This window comes from Zootoca vivipara, chromosome 1 (genome assembly GCF_965207765.1).
Source record: "Zootoca vivipara chromosome 1, rZooViv2.hap1.1, whole genome shotgun sequence".
NCBI classification, from domain to species: domain Eukaryota; kingdom Metazoa; phylum Chordata; class Lepidosauria; order Squamata; family Lacertidae; genus Zootoca; species Zootoca vivipara.
In genome coordinates this window covers 15,876,540-15,894,609 of record NC_142582.1, presented here as the reverse complement: position 1 = coordinate 15,894,609, position 18,070 = coordinate 15,876,540, and the positions used below count along the sequence as shown (strand labels likewise).

General features: G+C 44.4%; 1 protein-coding gene across 1 annotated transcript in view; it reads left to right on the top strand.

Moving 5' to 3' along the window:
* The window catches only part of ANKAR (ankyrin and armadillo repeat containing), a 38,418-nt gene that overhangs the window by 8,041 nt on the left and 12,307 nt on the right, over positions 1-18,070 (top strand). The window contains exons 4-14 of the mRNA XM_035132059.3: positions 195-310; positions 2,130-2,307; positions 4,544-4,763; positions 8,100-8,307; positions 10,243-10,451; positions 11,760-11,864; positions 13,764-14,008; positions 15,286-15,454; positions 17,021-17,262; positions 17,507-17,660; positions 17,753-17,914. Of these exons, the coding sequence (XP_034987950.2) occupies positions 195-310; positions 2,130-2,307; positions 4,544-4,763; positions 8,100-8,307; positions 10,243-10,451; positions 11,760-11,864; positions 13,764-14,008; positions 15,286-15,454; positions 17,021-17,262; positions 17,507-17,660; positions 17,753-17,914 (2,008 nt within the window). The remainder of the gene's footprint in view (positions 1-194; positions 311-2,129; positions 2,308-4,543; positions 4,764-8,099; positions 8,308-10,242; positions 10,452-11,759; positions 11,865-13,763; positions 14,009-15,285; positions 15,455-17,020; positions 17,263-17,506; positions 17,661-17,752; positions 17,915-18,070) is intronic.

The window sequence follows — 18,070 nt, the reverse complement described above, 5'->3', positions numbered from 1 at the left end:
GATTTGAACTTGTGTTTCTCTACCCACTGGGTTTTTCAGCTCTTCTCAGCTCTTAGCAGATTTTGAGCCTGCATATTTTACTTAAAATTGACAAGATGCTTTAACTACTTAAAGCAGTGCTTAGCCTTGATACAGGAAGTTTTAAAGGCTTTGCAAGCATAAATAGGGTCTGTTGTTTTTAACATTAATTGTAGGCTGCCTATGACGAAATGCATACATGTGCAGCAAATCACCTCGCTCAACTGTTGGACCCAGATGCACCCTATAGAGAACATTACCCCATACCAATAATGGATTTTCAAGGCAAGAGGTAAAGAGCATGTGAGATGCTTTCTATTGAGTTTTTGGGAATGTAACACTAGTTAATGGTTGAGAGTCAAAAAGTGGCTCATACGTAAGTGCCAGTAAACACTTGTGTGCGTGCACCAGATGTAACAGAATTGATCAGAAATAAGTTTTCTTAAAAGACATTCTGATGATTAAGTATATGGATGTTTATTATTTCTTCATCGAGATTTTTTAATCTGAATGCAGAATTGAGTTTTGCTGCTTTTAAAAAAACAAATTATTTTGACCATAGCTCTTTGCCCACTGTGTATTATCATAAAGGGAATTCAGTCATGTAATGAAAATCTTGTAGATGGAATCCAGTCTGGCATAAAGCATGACACAATCATATTTTCTGTGCTTCCTGTTAGCCCTTTAGTCTAAACCAAGCATAGGCAAACTCAGCCCTCCAGATGTTTTGAGACTACAATTCCCATCATCCCTGACCACTGGTGCTATTAGCTAGGGATGATGGGAGTTGTAGTCCCAAAACATCTGGAGGGCCAAGTTTCCCTACAATGCACTTCTACTCTATCAAGTGTTCCCCCCCCCAGCCCCCAGCACCACCTTTGCTCTATCTTTTATGCCTAGGTTCTAGTCTTTCAAGCTTAGGGAAACATACACTTCAGTGATCTTTACAGTGCCCAGATACTAGAGCAATGTTAAAAGGATACTACAGTGGTACCTTGGTTCTCAAACTTAATCCATTCCGGAAGTCCGTTCCAAAACCAAAGCGTTCCAAAACCAAGGTGTGCTTTCCCATAGAAAGTAATGCAAAATGGATCAATCTGTTCCAGACTTTTAAAAACAACCCCTAAAACAGCAATTTAACATGAATTTTACTATCTAATGAGACCATTGATCCATAAAACGAAAGCAATAGTGTGCTGCAGTCACACAATCAATCAATCAATCAGTAGCTGAACTGGGTCCCACACTGTCACAAAAACAAAACAAAAAGAGCCGCAAAACCAAAAACGCAAAATAAATAGCAAAACCAGACAGACCTCAGCATAACACTCAAAATGGAAGCGTAACACTCAAAACGGAGCACGCTCGGCTTCCGTAAAAAAGTTTGCAATCCAGAACACTTACAGTACTTCTGGGTTTGCAGTGTTTTGCTTCCGAGTTGTTTGAGTAGCAAGGCGTTTGAGAACCAATGTACCACTGTACAAATAGTGTGGTGCAGTGGGTAGAGCGTTGGACTAGGATGATGGAGAGACCCAGATTAAAACTGACACTTTACCCATGACGCTCGCTGGGGGACCTTGGACCAGTCACACTCTCTTACCCAAACAACCAGGGTTGTAGCGAGGATAATGTTTGGGGAGGGTAACCCAATTTAGACAGGTGTACACAACCTGCGGCCCACTGAGCTAAATGCAGCTACTACTGCTTGAATTTTAAAAATAAAGTCCTATACATAAGAACCTGCTGAATCAGGTCAAAGGTGTCCACCTAGTCCATTATCCTGTTCTCACAGTGGCCAACCAGATAGCCATGGGAAGCCTGTAAACAGCTCTTGTGACTCCCAGCAACTGATTTTGTGTATTGTGGCCTGCCTAGTGTTTAACCACGATCCCAATTTTGCAGTCTCGGAGACAGCAATAAATATATACTTATTTATAAGCCCCTGGTGGACCACCATATTAAGCGGTTGGGATGTTTTTGGTTTGGTGGGTCAGAAGATTCTCAGGCTCACTTTACAGGCATTGTGAAATATAGGCTACGAAATAATGTGTTAAAGTATTCCAGTTTCTACTGTGCATGTGTGTTTTCCCCCTACCCCCTGCATTTTCCAGCTATTATGTAATCGGCATCGAACTTGAACCATTTTATCTGCTTTTTAAGAGCCAATGGTGGGGAGCCATAAACGAAGTAGTAAGCACACTTAAACCCAAAAGGCTTCCATTAACTGATATTCAAGCAATGGACCAATTCAAGAAAAGATTTGGCTATAAGAAGGCTATTAAATGCAAGGTATGTTTTGTTTTTGTTTTTTTAAGGGAATGGACCCTGTGAGGTTCACCACATGGGTCATGTTCCTCTAACAACCCTTTCAGAGCAGTTTTGCTCCTCTCCCTCTGTCACTCAAAATCATGCTTCATTCCACTTAGAGCAGCCTTTGTGGATGGAGTCAACCCGCCTGCCCCGCTTCTCAGGCCAGGTAGAAATTTTAAGGTTGCCATCCATCCCGTATGAAGCATAGGTGGGTTCCCACAAGGCAAGAAACAGTGATAATGGCAAGAACCTTTATTGAACTAACAGAACTGGACAGCAGGGGCAAAGCAACTGCTTATTATATACATTTCTGAAGGCCTGGGCCACTCCCAACGTGATTGGCTATCTAAACTTCCAAGCTGCGAATCATGACTCAGAGTTTAAGGGCCAATGGCAAAGGCTCAAATCCTGAAATGTTCTGTGATTGGATATCATGTATCAAATCAGAACACCGCTCAGAATCCTTAGTCCAGACTCAAGCTCAGGCAAACACAGACCACAGAATACTTAACACTGTATAATACAGGATCGTCCCGGATGATAGTGTAAAATACTATGCCCTGTGCTGATTCAGTACAGGACGCAGCTTGTCCTGTATTTTCGCTCCCCTGCCCCCCCCTTCTCTGCCAAGTTAGGGACCCTCTCCAAATGCATCTGTGTGAAAGGGTGTGTGGAAAGTCATGTATTTAAGCTACGGGTAGCAAAGCTCAGACTGATTTACAAATTCATGCATATCTGTCTCTGTGCATGTGACAAATTCCGGAGGGGCCATCCTGTTAGGCTGCAACAGATTGTAATGGATTGCTTTGAATTCATTTATGCACCAGGTGGAAAAGAAAATCGCTCCAACACCTCTCTCTGCCCCCACCCTGCCCTGCCCTGCCCTGTATTTTGCCAGAACAAAGGTGGCAACCTTAGTGTAAATGGCCCAAACAGCCCATTCTCTGTTACTTCCCTATTTATCAGACTCCATGGTTTCTGGGAGACATTCCAGTGCCAGTGTCTCGTTCAACTGCTGCTCAAGCTTTGCCTGTTGAATGCTTTCAAAGTCCTCCTCCTCCCATTATCTCCCAACTTTTGCCCTCAGATTCCTCTGGAGTGTGCCCTCTGCCAAACCACTTCTGGAGTATGAGGCCTCTCCCCCTGATAACAGGACTCTCATGAAGAGTTCGGCAGCAGTCCTGTATCTCAGCGACTCATATATGCTCATATGAGCATGCAAACAGCAGAGTAAACGAAAGCTTGGCTGCGGAAGTATGTAGCATCGCTAATTTTATTGCTATACATCAAAGCAAAGCAAAGCAAAGCAAATCATAATAATGAAAATAACAAACATCCTGTCTGTCCAAGAGACAGAACAAAGAGCCTAAAACAAAAGCACAGAAAACGGAAATGCTGTGTCTGAGTTTCCGTTCTCACACTTCCAGAAGAATGAAATGTAAACAGTGTGGATCACGAGATCCAACAGCAATGGGAGAATAAAAAATACTAACATGGAGGTCTATATTAAATGCCCCTTCATCCTCTCTGGAAGACTCCTGGGGAGGTGGTCTCCACCACTTTTCTTCATCTGCCCAGTCCCTGACAGCCGGGCAGAAGCTTCCTGGGCTTTGAGAAGGATGCTGGAGCCTAAGGTGATGGGAGGATTATTGGACCCGGTCAGAGCATCATGTCTCCCACCCTAAGCTGGGCAGAAGCTTCCCAGGCTTTGAGAAGCAGGCACCAGAGTATTGACACTTTAATACTCTAATTTACTGGGACCATTTAGGGGACTAGCCTAATCCCCCTAGTCCACTGACCACATGCCACTGGCAGGGTGATAATTTGGCTAAAATTTGTTGAGGGAAGGGGGTAGCTTGAGGATTCCATTAAGGGCCTCTCTACATTTCCCCCTATAATTTGAGTACAGTGTTGGGCTGAAACTGGCATCCAGTGGTTGGGGCCAAGACTTCAGTGGCCTGTATACATCCTTGCCCATTCAATCTATCGAACCAGGATGGAACACGTGATACAGAGCAAGTACAAAATTACATAATGTGATGCAGAATAAGAGAGATCCTGTGTCTTTCCGCAGTCGGCTGGTACAGAGTTTTAACTGTTCTCTTTCTTTCAGGGCATGGTAAGCATAGCTCAAATCAAAGTAGCTGGAGTGAAAAATCACGGTATTACTATTCTTGTTGTTTTTCTATGTGCCTTTTGCGCATGTGACATTTAGAGCCTGCCATTTGGCATGAGGGCTGCTGCTGAAAGAGGGCTGGCTGCTATCTTCCTCACCTTCTGCCGCAAGACATCCCTCTCAAGCCTTGCTCTTTCAGACGATCATGGTTACGGTCTTATCCACTATGCTGCTGTCTACAACCGTGTGTCAATCATATGCCAGCTGATTAAATCATCTCTGACAATCAACCAGAGGCGCAGCATCCCAATTACCCAAGGTAAGAAATAGTATCTGCTAAGAAGTTATCAGTGTCACAACTCCCAGGGGTCCTTCCCACAAGGAAAGCATCTCCCCTGTCCCCTTTCTCAGTTGTAGAAAAGACTCCGTGCGAGAACCAGAGATATCTAAATCAGGTTTCCTCAAACTCGGCCCTCCAGATGTTTTGAGACTATAATCCCCATCATCCCTGGCCACTGTTCCTGCTAGCTAGGGATCATGGGGGTTATAGGCCAAAAACATCTGGAGGGCCGAGTTTGAGGAAGCCTGATCTAAATCATTCACCTTTGTGGAGATCCCTCTTGATTCCAGTTTTCTTTTCCGAAGTGTATGAGATACTTTATTGCTCCAGGCATCACTATTAGCCCTCATCTGAACTATTACCGACTCCAGTTCAGATACCAGCAATGCAGTCCCGCTTGACTCCGGTGGGGGGTTGCTTTGGCGATGTGGGCTGGGCTGGAGCAGCGGGCTCTGCCCCCTACCTGCCATACATGCCCACCCACCCTTGGCATTGGCAACCCACGTTATGCTCCCATGCTGGACAACAGCTCCCATCATCTGACCATTGTTGGCCCTGCAGACTAAAATCCAGCAACATCTGGAGAGGAGAACCACAGATTCTTCATCTCTAAAATGACTTGTTTGGCGGAGGCTTTTATCATTAGAGTGAGAAGCATAGTGTATACTGCAAGAAAGAAAGAAAAGACACAATAGCCCGGGGGTGCCTAAACCTTTTTCAAAGAGGGCCAGATTTGATGAAGTGAACGTGCGTGAGGGCCAACCAAAGTTGGAGCTTTTTTTACAATTTTACCACAAAGTTGTGTTGAGCCACGGGGGCCGGGAGCCAGATTAAATCAAGCAGCAGGCCAGATTAGGCCCCCAAAACAGACTTTGGACAGGCCTGCAATAGCAAAATCATAATAAATACATTTTGTTCTAGGAAAACGTTCCCAGAAATCTGATCCAAAGGGTAAGTGATAAATATTTTGTTGTCCTCTGACTTTTGTAATATATATATAAGTATACAAAATAAAGTTGTGCTAGCTATAGGAAAACTAGGGGCTATAAGTTTAAGGGCAAAGGCTTGCAGCTTCTGTACCTTAAGAGATAATGCTCTATAGTGTAACTAGAACAGTTCATTTATTGAAGTATTTGAGTTAGTTAGAGCTTTGCTGTTGCCGTTAAGGAGTGCACAGGTAAGCAAGCCCGTTCAGAAGAAAATCTCTTCGGAATCCATTAAGCTTGTTGCAGTTTTGTAATTTTGTTCTGGGAATAAATTTAATGCAGAGATTACACTGAAAAAAAGAGATATAAATAATTAATAATAATAATAATAATAATAATAATTAAAAAGAGTGACTGCACCGAAGTTGATAGTATTTTGTGACTGGAAATTCTGCATAGCCAAGAGCTTTGGAACCTATGATATAATTAGCATCTAACAGATAAGATAAGATATCTTTATTGTCATTGTCCCCTTGCGGGAACAACGAAATTAATCTTAAAATAAGAACCTATGTCTATATATCACACTGGCATGTAGGGATGTCATGGTTGGAGTGATTAAATGAATATGCTTTGTTTCAGGAATAACGAGCTTCCAAGATAAGGACACCGCAGGAGAGAAAAGTGGTGAGTTGCAAAAAGCACAGCATTACTTTTTTTTATAGTCTACACTGATGAAAATTATTTAGTTTGTTGTGTGTCGAGGTCACAGGATATCCCCCCCAATAATTCACACATCACACAGCAATTTAAGTTTAAGGTTTTTGGCATTATTTTGGCCACAACTTTATTTAAAATACAACCAAATGTGAGTGGTTGCTTAGGCATTGGTTCATCCATCTGTCCCCCGCCCTGGGACAGATCTGACATCCCTAGCCGTCTAGGGAAGTCAGTAGGTAAACACCCCCTGAGAGAGGATGGAGCTGTGTGTCAGGCCTTTCACCTCTCCCCAAATGTTCCCCGAGGCTCTTGCTCTTGCATGGCCCTAGCCCCTTGTGGGGGTACAGACAAGAGCCCCAGGATTCCTTTAACGGAATACCCTTAAAACAACAGCAACTTTGAGGGGTAGGCCCAGCCTTTCCATACCCCTCCACCAACCAATTTTTTAACCAATGCCTAACTGCCAACCTTACAAGTTGTGACGATTTGCTACGCAGTAGGCAAAAACCAAATGGCAACAGCCAATCAGCCAAATGGACAAAATTCCTACCAGGCCCCTGCCCCAAAGCAGGCGACCCCATGACAGGCATAGCAATGTCAAAGCAAAAGGCCCTTAAAGAGGGTGGGCGGGCGGGAGATCTGTTGCACTGGCAAAAGTGAAACCAAAAGCTGCCCACAAAGAATTTATACCTGCTATTGCTATCAAACATAACTTGCAACATGACTTTCCCCCCAGCAACAAACTGTCCAATCACCCTGTGGCCATATTAGACTAATCTGCCCAGCAACCCCAGGGGATGTCCTGTTAACCCTTCCGCAACACGTGCTCTCAATGAATAGAGACCCCCAATTTGCCATTGATTTCTTTTTCTCTCTCCACTAAGGCTGGGCTATATGCTGTTCATATACAGGGGTGGGCAGAGATTTTGCTTCGTTTCCCATTTTTAATGCTACAATGCATGTCATGTTCAATGCTTTTTAAAAAATCTGATGAATTCACATGCTATTTTTCTAGTGCTGGAAAGAGAAACAATATTGATTCTGTGAAAATTCAGCCTAGTGGAGAGGTGAGAGTGTGAAACTAGGACCTTAGAGAGACTAGGTTTCAAATACCTACATGAAGCTTACTGGGTGACCTTGGGCCAGCCCCTGCCTCTCAGACTAACCTACCTTACAGGGTTGTCATGGTTTTTAAACAAGGGGGAAGAAGCAAGCATATCCCTTGAGCTTTTTGGAGAAAAGGGCTATAAATTCAACACATACATACATATACAGTCGTACCATGGAAGTCGAACAGAATCCGTTCTGGAAGTCCGTTCGACTTACAAAATGTTCGGAAACCAAAGCGCAGCTTCTGGTTGGCTGGAGGAAGCTCCTGCAGCCAATCGGAAGCCGTGCTGGACATTCAGCTTCTGAAAATCGTTCAAAAACTGGAACACTCACTTCCGGTTTTCGATCATTCAGGAGCTGAAACATATGAGTTCCAAGGCGTTTAGCAACCAAGGTATGACTGTACACATAAAATAATAAAGGGGTGGTGTAAAAACAGCACTGATATAAAACTAGCAAATAATTCTTCAAATCCTTGGGGGCTTTGCCTTAGATTTTGCCAACTGAAGTGTACCATGTCTGTGTAGTTCAATCTATTGCATCTTGTTCGTTCTGTCAGGTTTTGGTCCCACTGCTTTGCACCTATCAGCTCAGTGCTCCTCCGTCGAAGCCCTCCATTTCCTTTTGGCCTTAAAAGCAGATTACGAAATACCCGATGAACGAGGGTGGCTGCCTATACATTACGCTGCCTTCTATGACAATGTTACCTGCTTCACAGTTCTCTACCGAAAACACCCGGCTTTGTTAGAGTCTGAAACACATAATGAGTAAGTAAGCAGAAAACAGCATGGGAATTTACGCCACCTTGTTTTCTTTGGAATTCAAGTAAGGAACTCTAAATATTGTCAAGTTTCAGAGTTCGAAGGTTAGTGATTATGCATAATGTAACACCAAATTGCCCGATCTTGGGTCAATCAATTTGAGACAAGGGTTCATAATGTGCCTGTCAGCTGGCTACATAACTATCCGGTCTTACATTTGCCTGCAAGGAAACAGGCTATTCTAGGGTGTGACCATGTTTTGAAATGTTTGCTATGTCGACTTCTAATCAATCTAAAGGTGTACTGTCCCATATCAACCAAATCCTCCTGGAAGAATCTACTAGGAGTATGGAGGACTTTCAGATAGCCTAAGAATGCAGTCTAGACTAACGTTCACCTTCATGTTCTGGGTTCAAGCCTGGAATCCTTGATAAGAGTCCTTTTTAGAGCAATCAATATTTCAAAGCGGGAAGGTAAAGAAAGCGAGATAGGCAGGCAAAGAAACTACCCCACCACAGTTCAGCTCAACTGCGTTTCTGTTACGTGCAATTTGTCTGGAAGGATAAAATAATAATAAATCTTATATAAACTTGCCAGTGAGTAGATCCCAATGAACATTAGGGCTGGCCAGTATCTGGTTTTCAACACTGTGATATATCACCAGTTAAACATCACAATATACTGATGTATCACGATGTCTGAAATAAGGATGGAACTGTGTAGAGGCATTGGCTGGCTTCATGGTTTCCCCCACATTGTGATTTTTCCATCGCACATGCACATATCAAAATCCGCAATATATTGCCAGGTCAAAAATTATGAAACCAGTATCATGATATGGACTTTAAACCGGTTTTGGGTGATATATTGCCCAGCCCTAACACACTTCGTGATTCGTGATATATTGCCAGGTTGAAAACGATGAAACGGATATCATGATATGGACTTCAGACCAGTTTTGGATAATATATCAATATCTCACCAAGCCCTAATGAACATAATAGGGCTTTCCTTATTAGGGAACATAGGGATAGATAGATAATACTTTATTACGGCCATAGGCCCATATTTGGATACCAACACAAATTAACATACATCATACAGCAAAGTAAAATAAGACAAAAGAAAATAAAATGAATTAAATTAATTCCATTCATATAGATCCTATCCCTATAAATATTATAAATTACATTTACAAGGTGGGAACAACATATCACTTAGTTCATCTGGTCACCACTATAGACCAAACAATTGAACGAGAACATAGGGAGATGTGTGTACTGTACTTTTATTTGTTCATTTTCAGCCGCAATTCTTCATCTACTTTTCTGGGAGTGAATCTCATTGAACTAAGTAGGGCTTGCTTCTGAAGAAATGTGTGCAGGATTCCACTGTCACTCGGCAGCTAACTTGCAGAAACAATACCCTGACTTGCATATAGCTTAGCATGAACACATGGATGTGCAGAAAACCAGGGTGTTGTAGTGGTTAAGAGCGATGGACTCGTAATCTGGTGGGGTTCGCATCCCCGCTCCTCCACATGTAGCTGCTGGGTGACCTTGGGCTAGTCACACTTCTCTGAAGTCTCTCAGCCTCACTCACCTCACAGAGTGTTTGTTGTGGGGGAGGAAGGTAAAGGGAGATTGTTAGCCGCTTTGAGACTCCTTAGGGTAGTGATAAAGCGGGATATCAAATCCAAACTACTACTCCTCCTCTTCTCCTTCTCCTTCTCCAGGAAAGGGATCATAGCCAGTTTGCTCCTATACAGTCATAGTTTGGCTTAGCATCTTGTATGACTCCAGGCCAATGGTTTAGCTCTTTCTGGACTAACTATGAAGTATGACCAAGGCTTGTCCTATATATGAAATAAAATCCATTTCATCATCCTATTTTGCTGAGTATTTATCTGCATTGCAGTAATGTTTCTCCTCTCTCCTACAGACGTTGCTCCACCCCGCTTTTGCTTGCCGCTACATCTGGGGCATTAGATACGATCCAGTATTTGTTTTCTCTTGAAGCCAACTGGCTGAAAAAGGACAACGATGGAAATAATATCATTCATTTGGCGGTGCTGAACTTTCACACAGAGGTTCTGAAGCATCTGATTCAGCTGAACAACCCTCATCTTCCGGTTTGGAAAACTCTTGTTGGTAAGCGCGTCAGTTCCTCTCCCTGCAAAGCGGTTCTGAGTGACCCTGACTCACTGGGATGTTTCAGTTCATGAGGATGCAACAGGTCATGGAGGATGCAACAGCCCCCATAGCCCAGTGATAACACATCTGAATGCTGTATTCGCTAGGAGCAGGGTAGGAATAGAGGCAGAAGCTGGAGGGAACTCTGGAAAGGCTTGCCCTGTAGCAGCCCCCACACCATAACGGATTTGTAAGAAGGGATTTCGAACTACCGCATGGTGGCAGCATAGGACTTAGCAGGCTGACAAGGAAATATTGGCAGACTAAATGCTTTCTATTAACCCACTAAAAAGGTAAAGGGGCCCTGGGTGGTTAAGTACAGTCAAAGGTGATTATGGGGTTGTGGCGCTCCACCCACTTTCAGGCCGAGGGAGCCGCTGTTTCTCCGCAGACAGCTTTCCAGGTCACGTGGCCAGCATGACTAAACCGCAACACTACCAAAACTAAATAAAAACACAGTTTTAGCTGCTGAATATGCTGGCCATCAAGTACTAAAGACCTGGGTAGACTAAAATGTTTGAATGAGCTGTACCGCTTCAGGATAATGTTGAGGAGGGATACCTCTTTTGAATGCCTTCAAGTTTTTAAAGCTTGCTCCAAGCAGAAAAGGAGCTTTATTTTAATGAAGGGGGGAACTAAAAAGAAATAAAATGGCTCCCTTAACCGACTACCTTTTTTTCTGCAGCAACCCTGTGGGGCTCAGGAGCCCTTGCCTGCAGAGCTGCCAGCCTCTCACCCTTTTTTGAACACCCACCCTTGTGGAGAGTTCCCTCAGCCTCCTCTCCTCTCCCCTCTCCTTGGGAGTCCTCCGGGCAGCCGTAGCTGCTGCCCCTGGTCTCTGAACTGCCCCACCCCTGCCCCAAAGAAAGGGGTCTCCCAGAGGCACCATTTGCCTGGGGAGCTTGTAGCAAGGGCTGCTGCAATAAACAGCCGTGCAAGCCTTTGGGAGGCAGAAACGCGAAAGGGCATCAGAGGAGGAAGGGAAGGAAAGAGGAACAGAGGCCAGTGTTGTCTGCGGTACCCCTGACCATAATTCAGGGCACCCCAGGGTGCCATGGCACACTGGTTGAAAACCACTGGTATAATCCATTCTACCTAGAGCTGTGTCACAGTTTTGAAAATATGTTTCCTGGCCGTTTATTGGCTGGATAAACTCCAATAAAAAACAGTTCTGCAAACTGGACTTATTGCGAAAAGGTTCAGCTTGCATACATCCTTGGGGGTAACCAACAAGTGTCTTCAGATTGCTTTGGGGATTCTCAACAGGTATGTTGGAATACAAAGAGCATAAAAGGAAAGAAATGGCAATACGGTGTTTGGAAGTACTTTGTCTCGCCAAAGATCATTACTGGGAGTGCATTTTGGATGCAGGTGAGATAAGCAGAACAAGATACGTTGCTGTCTTTATGCTATAGGGGGGCAGGTGCTGTTGAATGACAGTTCCAATAATCCCTCTCACCACTGGCCTGGCTGGCTGGGGCTGATGGAGTCCAACAACAACTTGGGGTGCCAGAGGTTCCCCATTCCTGCTGTAGGTTTTCATATAAGTATCTGTGCACCAGCTACTAAATGCCCATATAAGGCGATTTCAAGCCTTATGAAGAACAGTTGAGGGAGTTGGGTATGTTTGGCCTGGATAAGAGCAGATAATGATAGCCACCTTCAAATATCTAAAGGGCTGTCACATGCAAGATGGAGCAGGCTTGTCTTCTCCTGTTCTGGAGGCTAAGACCTAAAACCAATGGCTTCAAGGACACTCTGACTAAGCATCAGGAAGAGCTTTCTGATGGTAGGAGCTGTTTGACAGTGAAATGGACTCCCTTGGAAGGGGGTGGAGGTTTTTAAGCAGAGGCTGGATGGCTATCTGTCATAGATGCTTCACTTGAGATTCCTGCATTGCAGGGGGTTGGACTAGATGACCCTTGGGATCCCTTCCAACTCTAATGTTCTACGATTCTAATAACAAGGGGGGGAACAATAGAAATAATTAAGCCAAGCCTGATATGAACGCATAGGAAGACATACTACCTTTTCCTTGCATAGTTTCCTTTTTAAAGCAAACTGTACACACAGGGTTGGATCCAGGTGAATGTAGTTCCCACTAAAAGCCATTCATTCATTCTTTTCAATTGTATACATTTCACTAATTTTACAATCATTTTGACACACCTTGGGTGGAATCCTTTAGTCTATCTTCCCTATATTTGGGGGGGGGGGTTGTGAAGCGGTAAATACGCCCCCCCCCCGGCAGCGGCGATCCCAGGGTTCCCCATTAAAGGGGTTGTGTTGAGGGGAGTCACTGGCCATAAGCTGAAAGGTTGTCAGTGCACTCCCATGTGTTGCGGTGAAATGGGGACAAGCTCTCTGCTTAAACATACGTCTTCCAGAGCCAGCCCAATCCCCAGACAGATTGGTTAACCCCGATGTGCCCCAGATCCATGGCTGGAGACTGGGAGGGATAAACACCCAGTGCCTAAGCCAAGGTCTTCCTACATCTGAAAGTTTCATAAAGTTGCAGCCAATTTTAATCCCATAACACATTGTCACGGGTCATTATTCCACCTGGGGTCGCGGTGTCTCCGCCTGGGCACACAATTTATCTAGTTCCCACTTAAAATCAAAGGACTTAAGCTATGACAGACTTGCCCCATTGCTTTTGGTGCTATACCTAAACTGCGTTTGGATGATTTGTTTTTTAAACTGTTAGTTATGCAGCACCATCCATTGCAAATTCCACAAGGATGTACTCTAGGAATGTTCTCTGTTTCTTTGCTCCTGAGAGTAGATCAGCTTAAAATAAAGCAAACTGTTGGAGGCAGCTCTTAACATGTTGGAAGCGTCTTCTTCTTCAAAAAATTTAAGTTCTTTTAAACATTTTTTTCCAATTCATTATGGATTATTTCCCAACACTCTTTTAGCCTTTTACAAGTCCACCACATGTGAAAGAACGTGAGGGATCCCCACATGATTTAAAGCCCACTTTAGTATTTTCCATTGTGCAGGAAACCTCCATGGGTTTGAGAGTGAGAAGGATGGTGAGGTTAGGGGGGTGAGGAGCGTAATGCTCTTAATCCTATCCTGTCTTGCTCACTTGTAGGGTTACACACACAAGCAGGGCTTCTGTGATCTTTCATACACCCCTCCCCTGCCAACACATATAGATTCTCCTGTTCTCTTCTAAACAAGTCAGAAGCTTTCAAGTGATTCGCAGGACGTTGTGTTTGTGAAAGAAAACCAGAACTGACCCTTCGTTTGTGCTCTGCACTGCAGGTACCATACCCTCGTTAATCAACTTGCTAAAAAGTGGCAACATCTACCTGGAATGCATCACTGTGGGAGTTCTGAGTAACATCTCAATCCACGAGCCCATTGCCAAAGCTTTTGTAGAAGCAGGAGGCATTGGAGTATTAATTAAGCTACTGGCAAGTCATGAACCTGAATTGCTATCCCGTTGTGCTGTCCTTTTATATGATATTGCCCAGTTGGATAACAATCAGGTTATCATTGCTGAACAGGTAAGCCTAACCCTTTTTAAAAAAAACCCCTTAGTATTGTCTTTCATTCCCTCCTTTTTAAAATGTACTATAATCAAAAGAAAATGTGTTTGCTTTTACTTCAGGTGTGTTCAATTTGTAAAAGTATCCTAAGTTAGAGAGCTCCCTTTCTTCCTTTGAATCATAGACCTGTAGACCTGTAAGGGACCCTGAGGAGCATCTAGGTACATTGAAACTAATCTTAATTGTGCTAAAGGTTCCTAATAGTAATGTCAGGAGTCCAGGTTCCCAACTTGATAACACAGTAAGCGTAGGTAATTAAAAAGGAGGATTTATTCCAAAAACAAACAGATAGCTTTGGACTGCTCTGAGAAAGCCTCTGGCATCCTGACCCTTCTGAAGACTCCTTCCGGCATCAACAGAAGATATTGAACTTATGACCCTTAAATCTCCTGTTTTGCTTCCTATCTAGCCGCCCTCCCATTCGCCAACTCTTCGGACTTAGTGGATCAGCTCCAACCTCTTCCTGTTCTGAGAGGCTGACTTTGAGTCTATTCACGCCTATTTGTACTTCCTTCAAGCTTTGGCTGTGTTCCAGCCTGCTCTCAGCTACTGCCTCATCAGCCTGCCCATCAAGTTCAGGAAGAGCTGGTCTGCAGTTGCCGACTCTCCCCTGCCTGACATCTAAGCCTCTCTATTCCTGGCTGCTTTCTGCAGTTGGCTGCAAACCTTTGCTTGGAGCTGGCTCATTCCTGACAAGTAACTAGAGTTCTCCTTAGTGGTAGAAGCTGGTCCAACATTCTGCCGTGAGCCACCACCATGCTTCCTGGCCCCTTACTTACCATGGGTGGCACTCTAAGCAGTGGGTTGTCGGCCTCCTCCTCCTTAGTCTCAGTGTTGCCTTTGTAGAATTCAGTAGGGAGAATGGGGTCAAAACCAGAATGAGTTGGCTCTGCCTGTTTCTGGCTCTAGCTCCCATCAGCCCTACCTTTTGCTCTATTCCCTGCCTTCTGCCCTACCAGCCCCTATGAGGACCAGTCTCCTCTGTTCCTAAACCCAGGATCTGGAACCCACGTCAAGCCAAGAGATTCAGATCCCAGGTTAAAAAGAAGTACTTAAGAGGGGGTGAAGATGTATTTACTATTTGTGGCTGGATAAAGAGGGAACATTCTCAAAGTTGGCTTCTGATGAACAGAGAACCAGAGTCGTGTCTGCACTATAGACAGTTTGGTTTATGTGACTGAATGGATCTCGCTGCTTTCTTCAACACTATTTTTCTTTCTTTCTTTTTCCTGCAGGGTGGAATTCCTGCACTTGTCAATCTGTTGCAGTACAATCTAGAAGATCTGCTTGTGAACGTAATAAATTGCATTCGAGTACTGTGCGTTAACAACCATGAGAACCAGTTGAAAGTGAAAGATGCCAGGGGCATCGAGCCACTTGTCAACTTCTTGCAGTCCGATTCAGGTAGCGCAAAGGAACAAAATGCAGAATCACAAGTACTGCTATCCATACACAGGGGAGTAGGCACAGTGCATGTTCTCCTGGACCCCCTTTTTGGAGGAGGGCAACAGACCATCTAAGCTGCAAGGAGTGGATAATATCCTGGGGGTGCAGCAGGGGCAGATTTAGGGCAGTCCAATTGGTGCAGTCACACCAGGCGTTCAGTTGAGAAGGGTGCCTTCTCAAAGCCTGCTGAATGCTGGCCTGGCTTTGGGAAGGAGGTGTGAGGGGTCTGGCAGGGTCATAGAATCATAGAGTTGGAAGAGACCACAAGGGCCATCCAGTCCAACCCCCTGCCGAGCAGGAAACACCATCAAAGCATTCTTGACATATGCCTGTCAAGCCTCTGCTTAAAGACCTCCAAAGAAGGAGACTCCACCACACTCCTTGGTAGCAAATTCCACTACCGAACAGCTCTTACTGTCAGGAAGTTCTTCCTAATGTTTAGGTGGAATCTTCTTTCTTGTAGTTTGAATCCATTGCTCCGTGTCCACTTCTCTGGAGCAGCAGAAAACAACCTTTCTCCCTCCTCTATATGACATCATTTTATATATTTGAACATGGCTATCATGACCCATTTGAACATGGGTCTTAGAATCCTCCTGTGAGCCAGCATGGTGTAGTGGTTAAGAGCGGTGGACTCGTAATCTGGTGAACTGGGTTCGCTTTCCCGCTCCTCCACATGCATCTGCTGGGTGACCTTGGGCTGGTCACATTTCTCTGAAGTCTCTCAGCCTCACTCACCTCACAGAGTGTTTCTTTTGGGGGAGAAAGGGAAAGGAGATTATTAGCTGCTTTGAGACTTCTTAAGGGGAGTGAAAGGTGGGATATCAAGTCCAAAATCCTCCTCCTCCTCCTCCTCCTCCTCCTCCTCCTCCTCCTCCTCCTCCTCCTCTTCTTATTCTTCCTGCCTCCTTCCCAAAGCTGGACAAGTTCTTACCGGACTTTGGAAAGGTGGGAGGAGGGCCCTAGGACCATGCCAGAACCTCGTGCCTCTTTTCTAAAGCCCCAGTTTAAGCCAGTGAATGGCTTCGTACAGGGTGGCATATTACCAAGGTCTGCCCCTGAGAACTTCTAGAGGGGCTGCTTTTTAGGGGAGGGGGCAGATCAAGGAGAGGTTAGGCCAAAGTAGCAACTTTGGGTTAAACATGGACATGGATTATGGATTTACAGGCTCCGTTTAAAGCCTATATTGCAGGGATAAGGAACCTGTGACCCTCCATATGCTGTCAGACTACAACTCCCATCATCCCTTACCATTGGCCTATCTGGTTGGGACCAATGAGAACTGGAGAGCCACAGGCTCTCCCCCATCCCTGCAGTATTGCTTAACAAACATTGTCTTAGGTAACAGAATACTAGAGTAGGAGGTAGCTTAGTTGCCTGCCATCTCATTTATTACTACATCAAATCTCTGATCTGCAAATGAAACGTAAAATAATAACAGCGAAAACAGTAGCAGGGCTGTTATTTGCTGTGGTCTTACATGTGGCCGGCTCTTACTGTTTTGTTATCTTTTTCTGCATAAAGATGTGCTGCTGGCCGTGGCTTCAGCAGCCATTGCAGAACTTGCTCGAGGGAATTTTAGAATGCAGAACGCCATTGCCGATGCGCAAGTCATTGCCCCTCTAGTTGAACTTCTCAGGGGAAGGAAAATCAGTGTCCAAGTGAAAGGAGCAATGGCAATCGAGGCACTCGCTGAAAGGAATGTTAACATCCAGATGAGATTTCTAGCCAAGTCTGTGACCAAATTCCTTTTAAAGCTCCTGAAGGCAAGTATTTTTTACATCTTTTCTCTGGGATTTGTAGAGCAGCTGAGTAGGTTGTTATTTGACCTCACCGGAGAACTCTGTAGCTTGGTCCTACTGAGTTCAATGGAGCTTATTGATGAGGAAGTCTGCTTGGGATTACATCCTCTTGGACGTTAACACTTTGAAATATAGCCAGGAACATTATATTATTATTATTATTATTATTATTATTATTATTATTATTATTATTTTGCCCAATCTGCAGGCTTTTCACCTGAAAGTTAAAGAACAAGGCGCTGTCACACTTTGGGCACTGGCAGGGCAAACCTTGAAGCAGCAGAAATACATGGCAGAACAGATTGGATACAACCTTATTATCGATATGCTGCTGTCACCCTCTGATAAAATGCAGTGTGTTGGTAAGTCAACCTTTTCCATTACAATTCTGAAAGAAAAACTGGGCATGGGGCTGAAGGTTGCTAAATGTGTGCTACTGTGGTTGTTTTGGAAGGAGGTGAAGCAGTCATAGCTCTTAGCAAGGAGAGCGAAATTCACCAGAACCAGATCTGCGAAGGGAACGGAATTTCCCCTTTGGTTCGGCTGCTAAGGAGTGGAAGGATAGCAGAGGGCACACTGCTCAGTGTCATCAGAGCCTTGGGGACCATTTGTATTGGTTTGTAGTTCCTTTTCTGTTGTATTAAGGTTATGTTATAAGAAAAAAACTGCTCTCTTTCCCTTATGGGGTATTCCAGAGCCCGTACAGAGTCCTTGAGGGTTCCCTATCGGTAGGAGCAAACAACAGAGGCCAACCAGAGCATATCTGAGAAGC